Source organism: Doryrhamphus excisus, linkage group LG4 (genome assembly GCF_037039965.1).
Source record: "Doryrhamphus excisus strain RoL-2023G ecotype Guam linkage group LG4, RoL_Dexc_Guam_v1.1, whole genome shotgun sequence".
NCBI classification, from domain to species: domain Eukaryota; kingdom Metazoa; phylum Chordata; class Actinopteri; order Syngnathiformes; family Syngnathidae; genus Doryrhamphus; species Doryrhamphus excisus.
In genome coordinates, this window is record NC_136360.1 from 2,454,266 (window position 1) to 2,471,365 (window position 17,100).

At 38.3% G+C, this 17,100-nt stretch overlaps 1 protein-coding gene across 1 annotated transcript in view; it reads right to left on the minus strand.

Moving 5' to 3' along the window:
- Positions 1-17,100, minus strand: part of ror1 (receptor tyrosine kinase-like orphan receptor 1) — a 139,346-nt gene that overhangs the window by 37,805 nt on the left and 84,441 nt on the right. Inside the window, exon 2 of the mRNA XM_058073556.2 lies at positions 585-647. Coding sequence (XP_057929539.2) covers positions 585-647 — 63 coding nt within the window. The remainder of the gene's footprint in view (positions 1-584; positions 648-17,100) is intronic.

A 17,100-nucleotide genomic window follows, 5' to 3' on the forward strand; every position in this document is an offset into this window, starting at 1 on the left:
GTGTCAATGGCTCTCATTAGATTACATTCCAAATGATTATAATGTTGTTGCTATTTGCTTGACGTCTAACTTCCTTTGTTTTTCTCCACACAGGAAAATACCAGCATGAGTATGAGTTAAAAAAAAGTCACCACATGAAACAGTAGAACTATTGTCGAATATATGTATAACAAAGAGCAAGAGGATGTATACATTTGAGACACCGCTGGTAGCTTTAGTTAAAAAAAAAAACAAAGTGGGTCAGTGGAAATCAGGGAAATGCACCTGCGGCTATGGCCACATGTTGAGTAGATTAGTGTGTAGTTTGTTCCATCCGTTATCCTCTACAGTGGCCAGACCGGGACGGTGTATGGATTGCTGTAGGTTGCCATTCATTCATCAGCACCTCATTGAATGTAACTTCAGACAAAAGGCACACTCCGATACACCACGTGTTAAATGCATCCAGTGTCTACAAGAAGATGTATGAGCATATATGGTTTCAGATTGTGGTCTAAAAGAAAAGGATTATGGATGTATGCTTAAATGCAACCCAGCAGTGTGTGTCTATATACGTGTGTGTGTGTGAAGGTGTACTTATTTACCATCACTGGAGGTGTTCCATGACGGGGCTGCTACCACGCTAGGGTCTTGGGCAAACTCAGACGCTGCAAACACAATTAAAATTGTCTATTAGCATTTTAATTGATTGTTTTGAATTATAAGAAACTCTGTTTATTCATCGGGTACACTATGTAGTGTAGTGGTGATGAATACCTTTCATGAGACGTGCAATTATATAAAATTATTAGTTTTCCGTCGCAGGGGTGACGGCCCGGGACCACCAGCAAATCCGCAAGTAATTGAGACACTCATAAAAGTGTCCCCTTGATGCTCTCCTCCAATTTCAGATCAACATTCGCAATAATGGCTATTGTAATGATTATGTAATTGAGAAAATGTATATGCACTCACGATAATTAATGATGAGATGATCAATGAACACACAAAATCACAATCATACTGTAACAGTCATGTAGAGTATAACTAAATAGTTTGTGTATCATTGTGTACGGTGCGTTCAAGGACCACCAAAGTGCAAAATCTGAAAACCATTATCAGAGAAGCATTAAGATGGTTGTTATTACAGACTTACAGTGAATACAATGTGTTTATTTTCTATGAAATAATTATTTGAAGAATTTTTTAAATTTTTTTAATTAATTTTGGACCAAAAATAGGCCAATTTGCTAGACTGTGAATGCAGAATATCAACTATGCGGACATCTACTGTACTTGCCAAATAATGGAAAACCACCAACCCAAGTGTAAAATATTTCTGACTATAAAAGCATTAATAAAACATAACAAATTCAATGTGAAGCCGCCACAATGATCCCACTGTACACTAAGCAAAGGGTTAGCACGTATGAGCCATGTCAACCTAATGCTGCATTATTGCTATTTGACGACAGAGCAGCTCTTTTCATTACAGGACAGAAACCGTGCCACGTGAGGGGATTCCTGACAAATGAAAAAAAAAAAAATCTGAAGGACCTTTAGATAAAAACGAGCAAGATAAAAGCAGCTCAGTGAGGCTGTATTTTGGTTTCAAGTTGTTTAAACTTGATGGATGGCCAACTCACCACCCACTCGTGCTAAAACACAACCATGTGAGCCGAACAAAAACTTTCTCTGCAAGTACTTAAGTCAATTCGATGCTGAAGGCGGTAACCTAAAATATAAACATTTTTACTTCCTCTTACGTCATTCGTGAAGGGCACCCAAAGAGTCACTCAGAGGCTGCGAGGTGAGAGAGTGTCAAACGGAAGCAAACCATCTTAATTAGGTGATAATGTGTCGTTTCACACGTGCTGCATCGGCGTGCTAAAGACTACGAGGAGGTGCTTGTGAAATGAGCTGTGTTAATGAGAAGCACTTAAAGCCAAGGCATCTGTTAGCTAAGTTTGGCAAGCAGGCCCCCGACATGCAACACACTGGGTGGCTTCATTACATTCAGCATATCACAAAGTGTCCTTACAAGGAATTGTTATTTTCTTCAAGTAACTATAAACTCCATACACTTTATTTTTAGCTATGATTCAATGGAATCCAATCCAGGATCGGGAAAGGTCTGATCCTGGATTGGTACTCCGGTTTCCTCCCACATTCCAAAAACATGCTAGGTTAATTGGCGACTCCAAATTATCCATAGGTATGAATGTGAGTGTGAATGGTTGTTTGTCTATATGTGCCCTGTGATTGGCTGGCCACCAGTCCAGGGTGTACCCCGCCTCTCGCCCGAAGACAGCTGGGATAGGCTCCAGCACCCCCACGACAGTATCACTCGGATACTGTGAACATCCAGCGGCAACACAACATTTTGGCATGACTACTATTTTGATGAAAAATATAGTGAACCAGGGCTGCACAGTGGTAAAGTGGTTAGCGCGCAGACCTCACAGCCAGGAGACCAGAGTTCAATTCCACCCTCGGCCATCTCTGTGGAGTTTGCGTGTTCTCCCCGTGCATGTGTGGGTTTTCTCCGGGTATTCCGGTTTCCTCCCACATTCCAAAAACATGCTAGGTTAATTGGCGACTCCAAATTGTCCATAGGTATGAATGTGAGTGTGAATGGTTGTTTGCCTATATGTGCTCTGTGATTGGCTGGCGACCAGTCCAGGGTGTACCCCGCCTCTCGCCCAAAGACAGCTGGGATAGGCTCCAGCACCCCCGCGACCCTCGTGAGGAAAAAGCGGTAGAAAATGAATGCAAATGAATGAATGAAGACCCGTATGCCCCCTGCCATTATGCATCGTCATCACAGATTGCCGAGAGATGATGGGAATAGCCGGACAAAATATGGGAGTTTTTTCTGGGAAAAACAAAAGGCCTGATAGGTATGTCTAAGCCTGACAGACCACAACGATTCTGGCATAGTACTGTGCAATTACTGATCTTCTCAAGGGAATGTGAAATTGCATGAAATACTAGTGGGCGCCGCAACTGCTTGGGACCCAAACCACGGCTGGGGGGCCCCATGTGGACCTGATAAACTTTGACCTTCTACATCATTGGCGCTATGCATAATACTGATAAACACTGGTTTGTGGCGCCTCCTGTGAATTTTTCCCTGGGTCCCTAACATACTGATGGATATGCATTGGCTTTGACAAGTGAAGATTGCTTTTCTAGTGCCATAAGAACACTGTATAGGAAATACAAACCATGCTGTGAGAACTAAAATGTTCCTGACGTTCCTGGAGGTACCAAACAACAATGCTTGATTATGACTCTGCTGCCCCAAGGTGGGTCTAAATTCCCTTTTGGGTTCAGGTTTGATAGGATTAAAGAGCCCCGGGGCTGAGTGGTAGACAAAGGACAGAGGAAAAGCAGCGTTGCAGTTCACTAGCTAACAAAACCTGCCGAGTCAGAACGAGGAACTCGGGAGAATGGACCTTAAAGGAAAAGTGCACTTTTTTTTTCTAATGAGAGCCCATCATACAAAAACCAAAAACACACATGTATTTCCCTTTTCTGCATGTTCTAAAATAGAAAAACATCTAGCATGACAGCGCTAACAAAAAGAGACACACCATATTTTTTTTTTAGCAATAAAGCCAATAAACCTCCAAAAACGGCAACAATGTTCCATTTACATAACGTAACCTACATGTTAACCAAGTTTAAGTGACATTGTTAATGTCAATGCTGAAAAAAAAATATATATATATACCAGCTACCAGCATGACTAGCATAGCCCGGCATATGTTGTGTATGCTGGTCTGTAGGCTAGCTACCAGGATGACCAGCATATGTTGTTTTTTAAATGTTTTTTTTTTAGAAGCTAACACCGAAGAACTACTTTTCTGTGAAAATAGTGCCTGACTCGCAACACCTCACACCACTACCACGTAAGATACCCCTGTTTTCTTTCAGATTTTAGCAACAGTGCTACATGCTAACGCTATGAAAATGGCTTAGTGTTTCACTAACTTTATCTCTTTCCAGGGGGAGTAAAAGTAAAAAGTAGTAGTTGTTGTTGGCTGTCACATAGTCCGCCACGATTAATGATAGCAGTTGTTGACGGGAGTAGCGTTTGTTGCTAGGAAACCAAAGCGCAGATAATGCTTAAAGTCCAAAATATTATATGTTGTCTTGAAAGTACCTGCTACTACAGGGTCACAGAATGTATATAAATCGATAAAATATACTTTCTGTATATGTGGAGATAAGTTGACCGATAATGTCTCCCCACTATTTAGCTCACATATGTTAGTTCTCCTCCAGAATATTTGGAATATTTGAGATGAATTGCAGAGTTATTTTAAGATTAGGTTTCTGATTTTACGCAATAATGGAGGGAAGCAATTGTACTCAGCCAATTTGTTAATGAAGGTCTTACAAACAGAAACCTTCACAGGGTCTGTGTCAGTTTAGATCAGTCATGTTTATATGGTTCTCAGCTTGAAGTGGATCAAGAGACGTACCGCAGTCGTACTCCAGATGCGTGTTCTATTTAACAAAATCATATTTTATTGCAGGAATGGTCAGCTTTCTATACCACTGACTAAGGATCGACCGATACATCGGGCCGATATTTGCGTTCTTTACTTGAATCGGTATCGGCCGATACGCATGTGGGTTTACCGATATATTTTTCCGTCGCATGATTTACAGACAGGCATCTGTGTTCAGTGTTTAAATTTCAATAAATATTTGTTTAAACTTGAGACCTGTACTATTTGTTATCATAGTAATTTTTTCATATAAATTGAGGGAGCAAAAGCAGTATCAGCCACAAATATCGGCCATCAGCTAAGGGTGAAAAAATCGGCATCGGCTCGAAAAAAAAACATATCGGTCGATCCCTACCACTGACTGTTAATAGGGGATTGGCTACATCAATGAAAGTGAAAGTATGAAAGTCAGCTATGTAAACCACTACACTAACTGTTAAGATGGTGAAAATATCTCAATACTACAAAACTACAGATCCCCGGCCAAGAAAATTTGGCACTTGTTGATGAAAATCCTTCAAAAGGCAAGACTTGAACTTTTATCGAGTGTGTGTTGTGAGTTTATTATGGGAGCAATGCATTGGAAGGAGTGGGACACAAAAAATGTTGAACAGAATCAGATCAAAAGAGGTGAAATGGGGAAGTTATGCGTAACAAGTCATATGCGGATGGGGTGTTTTTAGATTCAGTGGCACTGCCTGTATCTGCTCTGTTTTGCTTTCACTGATCTAACTGTTTTTTCAACAGTATACGTAGTAGCAGTTGTGATATATTGTATTGCATGTGTGTTTAGATGTTTGTTCCCAGGCTCAACAAGCTGTGCTCAGAGACTGGCTGTTCACCTGTGGACATCACGGACCAAAGAACACAGGGCCTATACACACACACACACACACACACACACACACACACACACACACACACACTCAGCTGTGCATGGTTGCAGAGTGTTTGAGTGTGTAACCTTATAAGAGCAAAGAAATGAACGAGAGAAAGACGCAGAAGTGCTGAAAACTGACCAGGCTGTGTGACAAGGCCCCTTCTGGGTCACAACAATGAACAGCAAGGGAAAAAAAGTATTGTATTATACCCCCCACCCCCACATATACCCCCCTCCCCCCCAACTAAAAGACATACAATTCATTAATTCACTTTTTAAATTGTGTACACAAACCAGAATATTCTCAGCAACATAAACACAAAAAGGATCATTTTCTACGGGTCAAATTCTTTGTAGAAACATAATCTCTTTCCTGGGGTTAATCGTGCCAAAGCATACTTAGTCAAAAAAAAGTTTGTTTTGTTAAATCTCATTAAAGTCATTTCAAGCTGTTGCAGAGCTTGTTGAAGTCCACTAAGAACACACAAATAAAGACATACAGACTTGTTTTCTTGGCCGTCGCTGTAAAGAAAATGACAAATGCCATTTCAAAAGTGGTGTAATGCTCAAAACTGTAAGAGTAAGAGGTTGAGGGGGGAATACATGTCTTGTTTTCAGGGTAATTGTAGAATATAAAATGCATTTGATGCATGGTACCAAATATTTAGCATGCATGATACTGGAATAATGGTTAGCACTAGCGGTGCCTTAGAATTGTTGGCAATTGAGTCTGATTCAATGCTCAATCTTGCCATCAAATCATATAAAAATGTAAAGTCATCAAGACTGTACCATTCTGACTACAATTCTGAGCACATATTGTATGCCTCACTATACAGGTTTCCTCTCACATCCCCAAAACATTCATGTTAAGTTAATTGGAGAATAGTCCATAGATGTGAATGTAATGGTTGTTTGTGTCACCTGTGATCCAAACGAGGACACACAGTATCGAAAATGGATGGATTATGGATGGATATTGGAATGTAAAAGTGAGTACCTGCAGTCACTGGGACACTGAATTTTAAAGTATTTTTTTGTAAAGCATTGCTAGAGTTTCCCAAAAGTCAGTTGTGGCCATTGGCTGCAAACAAAGTGTGCCCGTCACACCTGTTTATAGACACCTTATAATTTGGGGATTGAGTAATCCATCTTATATTTGTATTTTAGGTCATTGATGGTAATGGTAATGGTAATGGTTTTATTTCATTTGAACATGCATCAGATTACAATTGAATGCATCCCATAATCAGTTCACAGTTCCACATGTCCAAAAGGAGTAGGAAGAAGAAAAGCTTATTAAATCCTACCCCTCCATCTGGTACTTTTACAATCAGTAACTGTTACATTTGTTCACTTCCTGCTTTCCATAATACAGTTTAAGGTTTTTTTGTTTGTTTTTTTTAATAATGTAGCTTGTACTGAAGTACAAGATGATATGAGCATCCAATGACATAATGGGTACATTAAATTACATTTAATTAATTACATTAAATTACATTACAATAAAGTGTCAATATAGTGATATATATAGCACATCATGACTGGTTCAAGACTCTTCATCCTTGTATTTAGCAAACATCAACTGCTTGTATTGTTTCTTGAATTGGCTCATCGTTGTGCATTGTTTGAGGTCCTTACTCAATCCATTCCATAGTTTGATTCCACATACTGAAATACTATGGCTTTTTAACGTAGTCCTAGCATATAAGTGTTTCAAATTTAGTTCTTCCCTGAGATCATATTTCTCCTCTCTTTCACCAAAGAAAGGAGGGGCACCAAACAGATGCAATAAGAGACCACCAAGATAATGGCTGCAGGTTGCCAAAAATTGAAGAGGATGTATACATCATGTGAGTACAGTCAAACCTGGCACCATTCCAGGACTGTTCGTTCTTCATGCCTGTCAGTACTTTATCACTCAAAGGCTGGATGTTGTCTTGCCTGCGGGATGTATAATGACTGAAAATTGCAGAGGGATCTATTAAAGTATGACACTGTTGACGAAACGGCGCATGAGAATGTAAAGATTCTTGATGTAAGGATCAGAGGTGGCACAAATGTGGAAAACATTAGCAGTGTTATCCATAATAGTTCTGGTCTTTCAAGTAATATCTCTGCAAATTCATTCATTTTCTACTGCTTTTCCTCACGAGTGTGATGGAGCCTATCCAAGCTGTCTTTGGGTGAGCGGCGGGTTACACCCTGGACCGGTTGCCACCCAATCACAGGGCACATAGTATAGACAAACAACCATTCACACTCACATTCATACCTATGGACAATTTGGAGTCGCTAATTAACCTAGCATGTTTTTGGAATGTGGGAGGAAAGAACCCACGCATGCACAGGGAGAACACACAAACTCCACACAGAGATGGGCGCTGGTGGAATTGAACCCAAGTCTTCTAGCTGTGAGGTCTGCACGCTAACCACTCGACCACCGTGCCGCAAAATTCTCTGCAAATTCTGCAGTTAAGATATTGGTATGTCCAGTTGCAATTCAGATGATAAAATAAGATGGGGGGGGGGGGGGCTTCTGAAATAGTTCTGGGAATCAGAGTGTGACACATCCTATCTCTATCCATTCAGGAATCCTCATCAGCTCTGAGTCAAAAGTGCAGACAAAGCCGCAAGATGTCTGACTGGATGTCAAAGGGAAAAGTTGGATGGCAAACTAGGATAGCGTTGAGATGGAGACTTAAGAAGCGATGTGGGAACGGGAAGACAACACAACGTAAAAGAGGAGTGTGATTTAGTCCAGGCTGACAAGTAAAATGATTTCCTGTTCAAACATTTAGTTTTATTCCCAGTTGTTTTTATCTTCGTGTTGTCTGTATTGAAGACTTAGTCCCGCCTGCCAACAGCCAGCCTGAGGTAAACTCTGAGCCATTCCAGTATGCGTTTCTGTCAATCACAGAAATACCTCTCCTCGTTCCAGGTTAAGAAAATAAGCACCGGCATTCCTGCACTTCTCAAGGTAGCTGCCTAAATAGGCTGCTGGCAGGAGTGAAATGTAAATGAACCAGAGATGAGCAGCTGGACGGGAAACAGCTTTGCATCTGCAAAGACAGCATCGGTGATAGACTTTATGCTAATGTAGAAAATATCCTGATATTCCATACTGATACTCTTCTTCCTCTAGCTTCCTCTAACAGGCAATGTACACTCTGGTTAGGTCACCTGTCAATCACAGGACTGACACATAGCAACAGACCATTCACACACATGCAGTAGATCCCTGGTTTGCACCCCAGTGCACCAATGGATAGACGCACTACTTTTGACATAGCTCCTTCCGTCCGGTTTCAGAATAACATTTGCAATAAGGCCGAGTCCACATGGGAATGCTCTTGGGTTTCTTTGGCATCCTGTGATACAGTATCGTATCAGTAAATAGTCATCAACAGCACATGTGGACTTGTAAAACTATGGTGCGTTCAAGGATTGCAGAGGAACATGAAGTTGGCAAAAGGAAGGAAGAAAGGAGGCAGATGTTCACAATCTACCTCCGTAGACAGTGAAATGTTAGAAAGAGTCAAGTGATGAAAAGCGTAGCATTGTGTTAATGTAAATGTGACAATGTTGGAAACTCCCAAATGTTCTTTGTACATTTTCAGTGTACGAAAAGGAGGACAGTAATAAAGTATGGAGAAACCTTAAACCTGAGAATCAAAGGGGAGGACATGATTCATAAAGATGTGCTGTAATGACAAGACAGACAAGGGAACGATGGATAAGCCAGCTTGCAGAAAGATTCCAGGAACTACTAAAAGAGACCCGATTGCCACTGGAAAGGTTAAGGTAAATATGGCTTGTTTATTGTTGCAAGTTTATTGTAATGTTTAAACAATATTAGAGGTCAAAAATATCCTTTTTTCTCCACACAGAGATGCCAAGCAGAGTATCGAACCCGGGTCTTCCCAATATCCTAACTGTACGAGAGCGTATTTGGGCAAAATTGTATATAAAAAAAATATGAGATCATGAGATTGAAGTTGGAATTTTAGAAGAAAAAAGGCCTACTTTTATTAGAACAAAATTGTAATATTAAATGTCATATGTGTAGTGGTTAGCGCGCAGACCTCACAGCGAGGAGACCAGGGTTCAATTCCACCCTCGGCCATCTCTGTGTGGAGTTTGCATGTTCTCCCAGTGCATGCGTGGGTTTTCTCCGGGTACTCCGGTTTCCTCCCACATTCCAAAAACATGCTAGGTTAATTAGCGACTCCAAATTGTCCATAGGTATGAATGTGAGTGTGAATGGTTGTTTGTCTATATGTGCCCTGTGATTGGCTGGCGACCAGTCCAGGGTGTACCCCGCCTCTCGCCTGAAGACAGCTGGGATAGGCTCCAGCACCCGGTAGAAAATGAATGAATGAATGTGTCGGAAGGTAAATAGAGCATATAGTTCTTCAGGAAGGAAGGAAACGTTCCTTCTTGCTTCAGGCAAGCGTTTATGTATATAATACGGCAGCAAAACACAGCAATTGAGCAGAAACAGATTAGCATGTCTAGCCCTTGTCATTTCTACCTTCCTTACCCCGCCCCCCTCCACATGCCCAAGGCATAACTGCCCCCTTTTCATAGCAATGCCTGTTACAACAGAGTAATCTGAGATTTCCACAATAAATTGTAAATTTACAACCAGAAAGTCGTAAACTTACATGAAAAAACGCGTAACTTTATGTTACAGGCATGAAAAGGTGACCTTTTTGTGACCTTGTGACCTTTGGCCTCAGTCAAAGGTAATATTATACCTTTTTTGGGTAAATTTACGACTTTATTCTGGTATATTTACTACTTTTTCCTGTAAATATTATACATTCATTCATTTTCTATTGCTTTTTTCCTCATGAGGGTCGCGTGGGGTGCTGGAGCCTATCCCAGCTATCTTTGGGAGAGAGGCGGGGTACACCCTGGACTGGTCGCCAGCCAATCACAGGGCACATATAGACAAACAACCATTCACACTCACATTCATACTTATGGACAATTTGGAGTCGCTAATTAACCTAGCATGTTTTTGGAATGTGGGAGGAAACCGGAGTACCCGGAGAAAACCCACGCATGCACAGGGAGAACATGCAAACCGAGTGTGAAATTGAACCCAGGTCTCCTAGCTGTGAGATCTGCACGCTAACCACTCGACCGCAGAGCCGCCCTGTAACTATTATATTACTACTTATATTACTACTGTAAAATTACTGCTGATTTTTCCAATTTTGTTGTTGTTTCGTTTTTTTTCTTGTTAAGTTGTATACTGGACTGCACGGTAGATGAGTGGTTAGCATGCAGGTCTCAGAACTAGTAGACCCGAGTTCAATTCTTTCATGGCTCCAATACGGTGCCTTTAAAAGCAAGAATAACTGTGGGATTTAGTGGAAAAAAATGGAGCGCACCTTGGAAAGTACTGGAGCCTGCTCCTCCAAACACAGTCTCACCTCACCTCCCATCAACCCCGTTCTCTCAGACACTTCATAACTAACCCACCTCCGCCCCGGATGATGCAGAGCAAGGCAAGAGAGACGGCGGCCCGGAGAAGAAAGAGGTGTGAAAGACAGCACAAAATCTATTTTCTACATTTCCTGCACATTGGTCCAGTTCACACAGATGAAATGACTCCTTTCCCTACTGGAGAGTTAAACGTCTTGGAAAAATACATGCTGGAATTTTGCCATGAATTATGTGATCAGCGCTGTGTGCGGCTAAATAAAAAGCGCTGAGTCACAACATCAGCAGCGGATCCAAGTGTAGTGGATCCACGCATGTAAGTTTTGACTGGCAGTGGAACGGCATTGAACATGGCACCATACTGATTTACATTAGACCTTTGTGACCGTAGTGAAAGTAACCTTTGATTGGCTTCATTCCCTCCTGAAGGAGGTGGTTTTTACACACTTTTTGGATCAATGAAGTCTGTCTAATGCAGTTACAGTTACTTTATTACTAATTTGTAACTAATTAATTATTTACAATAACTAATTGTATGTACTTCTTTATTTTAATTAATCAAAATGGTTATTGGACTATTTTTCAAGTAATTAAATATATACAGTGGTCATCAAATAAATAATATAAATATATACCACAATTATTTAAAATGGCACGTTTAAAATTATTTCACATTTTCATTAATTCATACATATTTGGGATGATCAATTTAAATGGCTTTACATTCAATTTAGCAGTTTAAATGTAACCCAAAAATTGGAAAAATACATACTTTTAAAACAATTAAGTCAAAGTAAAGACAAAAAAATTCAAATTATTAATAAAATAGTCTTAATTTTATGAGAATAGTATTGTTGTATTATACAATTTTAGCATAATTATGCATAAAGTTGAAATTAAATATATATTTTTTAGTTTTTAAAATTGGCAGTCGGAGGCGAAACAACCAAATAAAATGGAAGAAAAAAAATATGATATTACAAGAGGAAACTTTCCAATGGCAAAGTTGAAATTGTTGGACTATTTAAAACAGCAGCAGAAAAGAAAAATTGTAACTATTTTTTTTAGATATTTAAAAAAGTCCCACTTTTAAAAAAATAAACTGCCATTGTCATTTTAACAGTATATTATGAGAGACAGAAAAAAGTTACTACAATATTATGGGGGAAAAGTATTAGTATGATGGGAATAAAGTGATAATATTCCGAGAAGAAAAATTTACCATGATTATTTATGAAAAGAGCTGAATTGTGGAAGCAAATGGGGAGAAAAAAGTACAAAGTTGATACCAATAATAGGCTTTTTCATCTATATCACAATATATGTATGTGTGGCCCTTGTATCCTTTCATTATTTAGTATGTGGCCCTCGCTGGAAATAGTCTGGACACCTCGTGCTAGGAGGACAGGATATACTAGGAGGTGCCACCAAACTCAGTCGGTTTGAAATTAGAAGTGTTCAAACATGATGAACTCTATTGTACATCCGTGCATGCGTGTACATGTGCGGTCCTGCGGTGCCTGCATAAGTGTGAGACTTGGCAGCAGGATGTGCTACTCTGGCCTTGATAAGATGTCGACTTCACGCCCACCTTTGACGGAGTGCAGCGATGAATCACACCGCCATGTTGCTAACCAAATTGGGGACACATGCGTTATTACAAACCCTGCACGCCAAGTGGGTCTTTCCTTAACTCTTTCAACCCCCGTCATTTTTCAAAAGACAACCCCTTTCAGTACTGGTCGATATTTCAAGGCATAAATAATATTGTGTTGAATGGCTACATAAACTTACCAAAAAGAAAGATTAGGTTCCCGTCTAATCGCAGATGTTTCCACTTTTTTTGTTATTTAGTAATCAGCAGTAGAACATAGGTAAGTTTCAGGAAAATATCAGCTCCCAACTAAAAAAAAGGGAGGAAACGAAGATAACTTGTGACAGCACAAATACTGCTGAATGCCAAATAAGCCCCTCTACCTGCCGACACGCACACGTAAAACTTTAAATGACTATTATTTATTCAAAATTATTTTAATAATTTGTACAAATTATTGTTTAGGCTGTACATTGTTGTTCATATTTGATGTAATCTATTTTCCACATTATTATTATTATTAATTCAAAATTATTTAAATTATTTGTACAAATTACTGTTTACGCTGTACATTGTTGTTCATATTTGATGTAATCTATTTTCCACATTATTATTATTATTAATTCAAAATTATTAAAATTATTTGTACAAATTACTGTTTACGCTGTACATTGTTGTTCATATTTGATGTAATCTATCTCCACATTATTATTATTATTATTTATTCAAAATTATTTAAATTATTTGTACAAATTACTGTTTACGCTGTACATTGTTGTTCATATTTGATGTAATCTATTTTCCACATTATTATTATCATTAATTCAAAATTATTAAAATTATTTGTACAAATTACTGTTTACGCTGTACATTGTTGTTCATATTTGATGTAATCTATCTCCACATTATTATTATTATTATTTATTCAAAATTATTTAAATTATTTGTACAAATTATTGTTTACGCTGTACATTGTTGTTCATATTTGATGTAATCTATTTTCCACATTATTATTATCATTAATTCAAAATTATTAAAATTATTTGTACAAATTACTGTTTACGCTGTACATTGTTGTTCATATTTGATGTAATCTATCTCCACATTATTATTATTATTATTATTTATTCAAAATTATTTAATTTGTACAAATTACTGTTTACGCTGTACATTGTTGTTCATATTTGATGTAATCTATTTTCCACATTATTATTATTATTAATTCAAAATTATTAAAATTATTTGTACAAATTACTGTTTACGCTGTACATTGTTGTTCATATTTGATGTAATCTATCTCCACATTATTATTATTATTATTTATTCAAAATTATTAAAATTATTTGTACAAATTACTGTTTACGCTGTACATTGTTGTTCATATTTGATGTAATCTATCTCCACATTATTATTATTATTATTTATTCAAAATTATTTAAATTATTTGTACAAATTATTGTTTACGCTGTACATTGTTGTTCATATTTGATGTAATCTATTTTCCACATTATTATTATTATTAATTCAAAATTATTAAAATTATTTGTACAAATTACTGTTTACGCTGTACATTGTTGTTCATATTTGATGTAATCTATTTTCCACATTATTATTATCATTAATTCAAAATTATTAAAATTATTTGTACAAATTACTGTTTACGCTGTACATTGTTGTTCATATTTGATGTAATCTATCTCCACATTATTATTATTATTATTATTTATTCAAAATTATTTAATTTGTACAAATTACTGTTTACGCTGTACATTGTTGTTCATATTTGATGTCATCTATCTCCACATTATTATTATTATTATTTATTCAAAATTATTTGTACAAATTACTGTTTACGCTGTACATTGTTGTTCATATTTGATGTCATCTATTCTCCACATTATTATTTATTCAAAATTATTTAAATTATTTGTACAAATTACTGTTTACGCTGTACATTGTTGTTCATATTTGATGTCTATATGATCTAATCTCCACATTATTATTATTATTTATTATTATACGGGAGCCAGGCAACGACATTTCGTTGGCAATTTCACTGCTGTGATATTGTGCAATGACAATAAAGGAAGTCTATCCATCCATCCATCCATCCATCCATCCATCCATCCATCCATCAACACAACCAATGGGTTGTTTTACATCAAAATAACTATTTATTTACAAATATAACACCATGAACTATTTACAATTTTCACATCTGGAACTGAAGTGTGTGTGCACAGATATGCATGAGTGTGTGTGTGTGTGCATGTGTTAAAATGCTACACTTCTTCATACTCCTTCACTTCCTCCTTCCGGTCCCGTGTGATTTTTCCCTTCACTTTGACAGAGCGTTTGCAATTCTGCCCCCTTGTGGCCATTTTTATGGATTAAAAGTGCTCTAAAGTGAAATACATTAGTAGAGGGTTGCATCATCAGGTCTTTTTGCCTCCCACACACATACATAAAAGACATATAAATACATTGTTGGCATACGGCCTTTGGGATTGAATGAGTTAATATGGAAAGACAAAACTGAATGTAAATCTGAAACGAGGCCAACCATGCAGCAGGAGCATATGGAACATGTTTACAGTAATATGGCTGGTTCCTGATGTCATCATGGCAATTGTCATCAGTTTGCAGTATTGTAATCCCTTTTTCTCATCCACGTCTTCCCTGCAAAGCAAGAACCCACCCTCACATTTAACTCGATTTCCTCCATCTCTCCTACCAGCCTGTTGTCGAGACAGCGTCTCCCTTCCAAAGACATCACGCAGAGCACTGAGGCCTTGAAGGAATTAAGGCTGATTCAAACTAACGTAAACAATCATCCCTCCAGAGGGTGAAAAATGATCTGTGAGGCTGTGGTACGTTAACCTTTTAAAGTCTTAAATATGTACTCCTTTGTAAGAGAACACGTTATATTTCACAAGTTAAGAGCAGTTTAGTCTAAGTGGCAAAATGATGTCTTGATGGAAGGCTCCGCTAATGACTTTCGACATTATTTTCAATCTGTCAGACGGTTAGCTAGTGAGCTAGTTAAATGGAGTTAAGACTGGACTGGACTTGTAATTCCACCCTGAGTGTGAAATCGTATGTTGGGCCCTTTTTCGGTGTACTGGTGTAGCATTGGTGGAGAAGAACAGGGGAACCCAGGCCTCAACCCTACCAAAAACAGTTCTGCTCACAATAGAACATTCATTCATTCATTTTCGACTCCAAATTGTCCATAGGTATGAATGTGAGTGTGAATGGTTGTTTGTCTATATGTGCCCTATGATTGGCTGGCGACCAGTCCAGGGTGTACCCTGCCTCTCGCCCGAAGACAGCTGGGATAGGCTCCCGCACCCCCCCCCCCCGCGACCCTCGTGAGGAAAAAGCAGTCGAAAATGAATGAATGAATGAATTCTGTATATTTTGCACCTACTATACCAAAACAAATTCCTAGTATGTGTTTGATCATACCTGGCAATAAACCCTTTTCTGATTCTGATTCATAGGATTAAGACGAATGAAGTTATGCAAAAGTTGTAAATAAGCGCTGCAATCTGTTTGGCCTCCTTCTTTGTTTATTGCTTATATTTCAGTCTTCATTCAACTGTCCACATAACAACCATGTCATCGTAATACTTGGTCCAAATCATACATGACACGACAGAAAACAGTAACTACACAAGCAGCGACTTGAAAATGACACGGTATAGATAATCCACACCAGAGCTAAACAATACCCTGCACACAATCATGAGTCGTATTGCATTGTTTCTCTGTTTCACCACAATGTGATTGCAGTCTACTTTTTTTTTTTTTTTTTTTTTTTAAACATCCTTGCCAGATTGCCTCTGTGATCCAGAATCCACTTGCTTTGATTGTTTGGTGACAAAATGCTTTTCTGGCCACCAGCACCGCTATTCCTGTAGCACGCCTGAGGTCTCCAAGTGGGACGGTCAGCACCAAAGCAAATCACAAAACTTTGAATGATGGGGAACTTATTTTTGAGGAATATTTGAGCAATTTTTCATAGTTTAATTTCAGGCTGTGTAGCTTGCAGCAGTGACCACAAGTGGCAGTTGAAGGACTCGGATGATCATTTCTGCTTGATGGCTGTTACTCTACAGCAGGGGTGTCCACATTTTTTGTAATGGTAATGGTTTTATTTCATTTGAACATGCATCAGATTACAATTGAATGCATCACATAATCAGTTCACAGTTCCACATGTCCAAAAAGGAGTAGGAAGAAGCAAAGCTTATTAAATCCTACCCCTCCAACTAAATCATACTAAATCATGTACTTTCTTTGTAGAATTTTTTGCTAAAAAGCAAAGCATGCAAAGGCCATGTTTACCTTTTTTTGGTAATGGTAAAGCTAAGTTCACACCGACGTCGAATCAATGGCGAATTAAATCGGCGAGCAAAGCGGTGGCAAAGCGTAACAAAGCTTAATGAAAGCGTAAAGACCGTAATACAGCGTAAGAAAGGTTTGAGCAAAAAATGTTTAAACTGTTTAAAAATTTGAGGCGATCTGTCACGAATTGCGTAAAGCGGGGAGAGCGTATTAAAGCTTATCAAAGCGTCACAAAGCTTATCAAAGTTTTGCTCAAAGCGTAGGAAAGCTTAACAGAGCTTGGTTGAAAGGATCAATGGATCTGCTGCATCTTTATATATTGT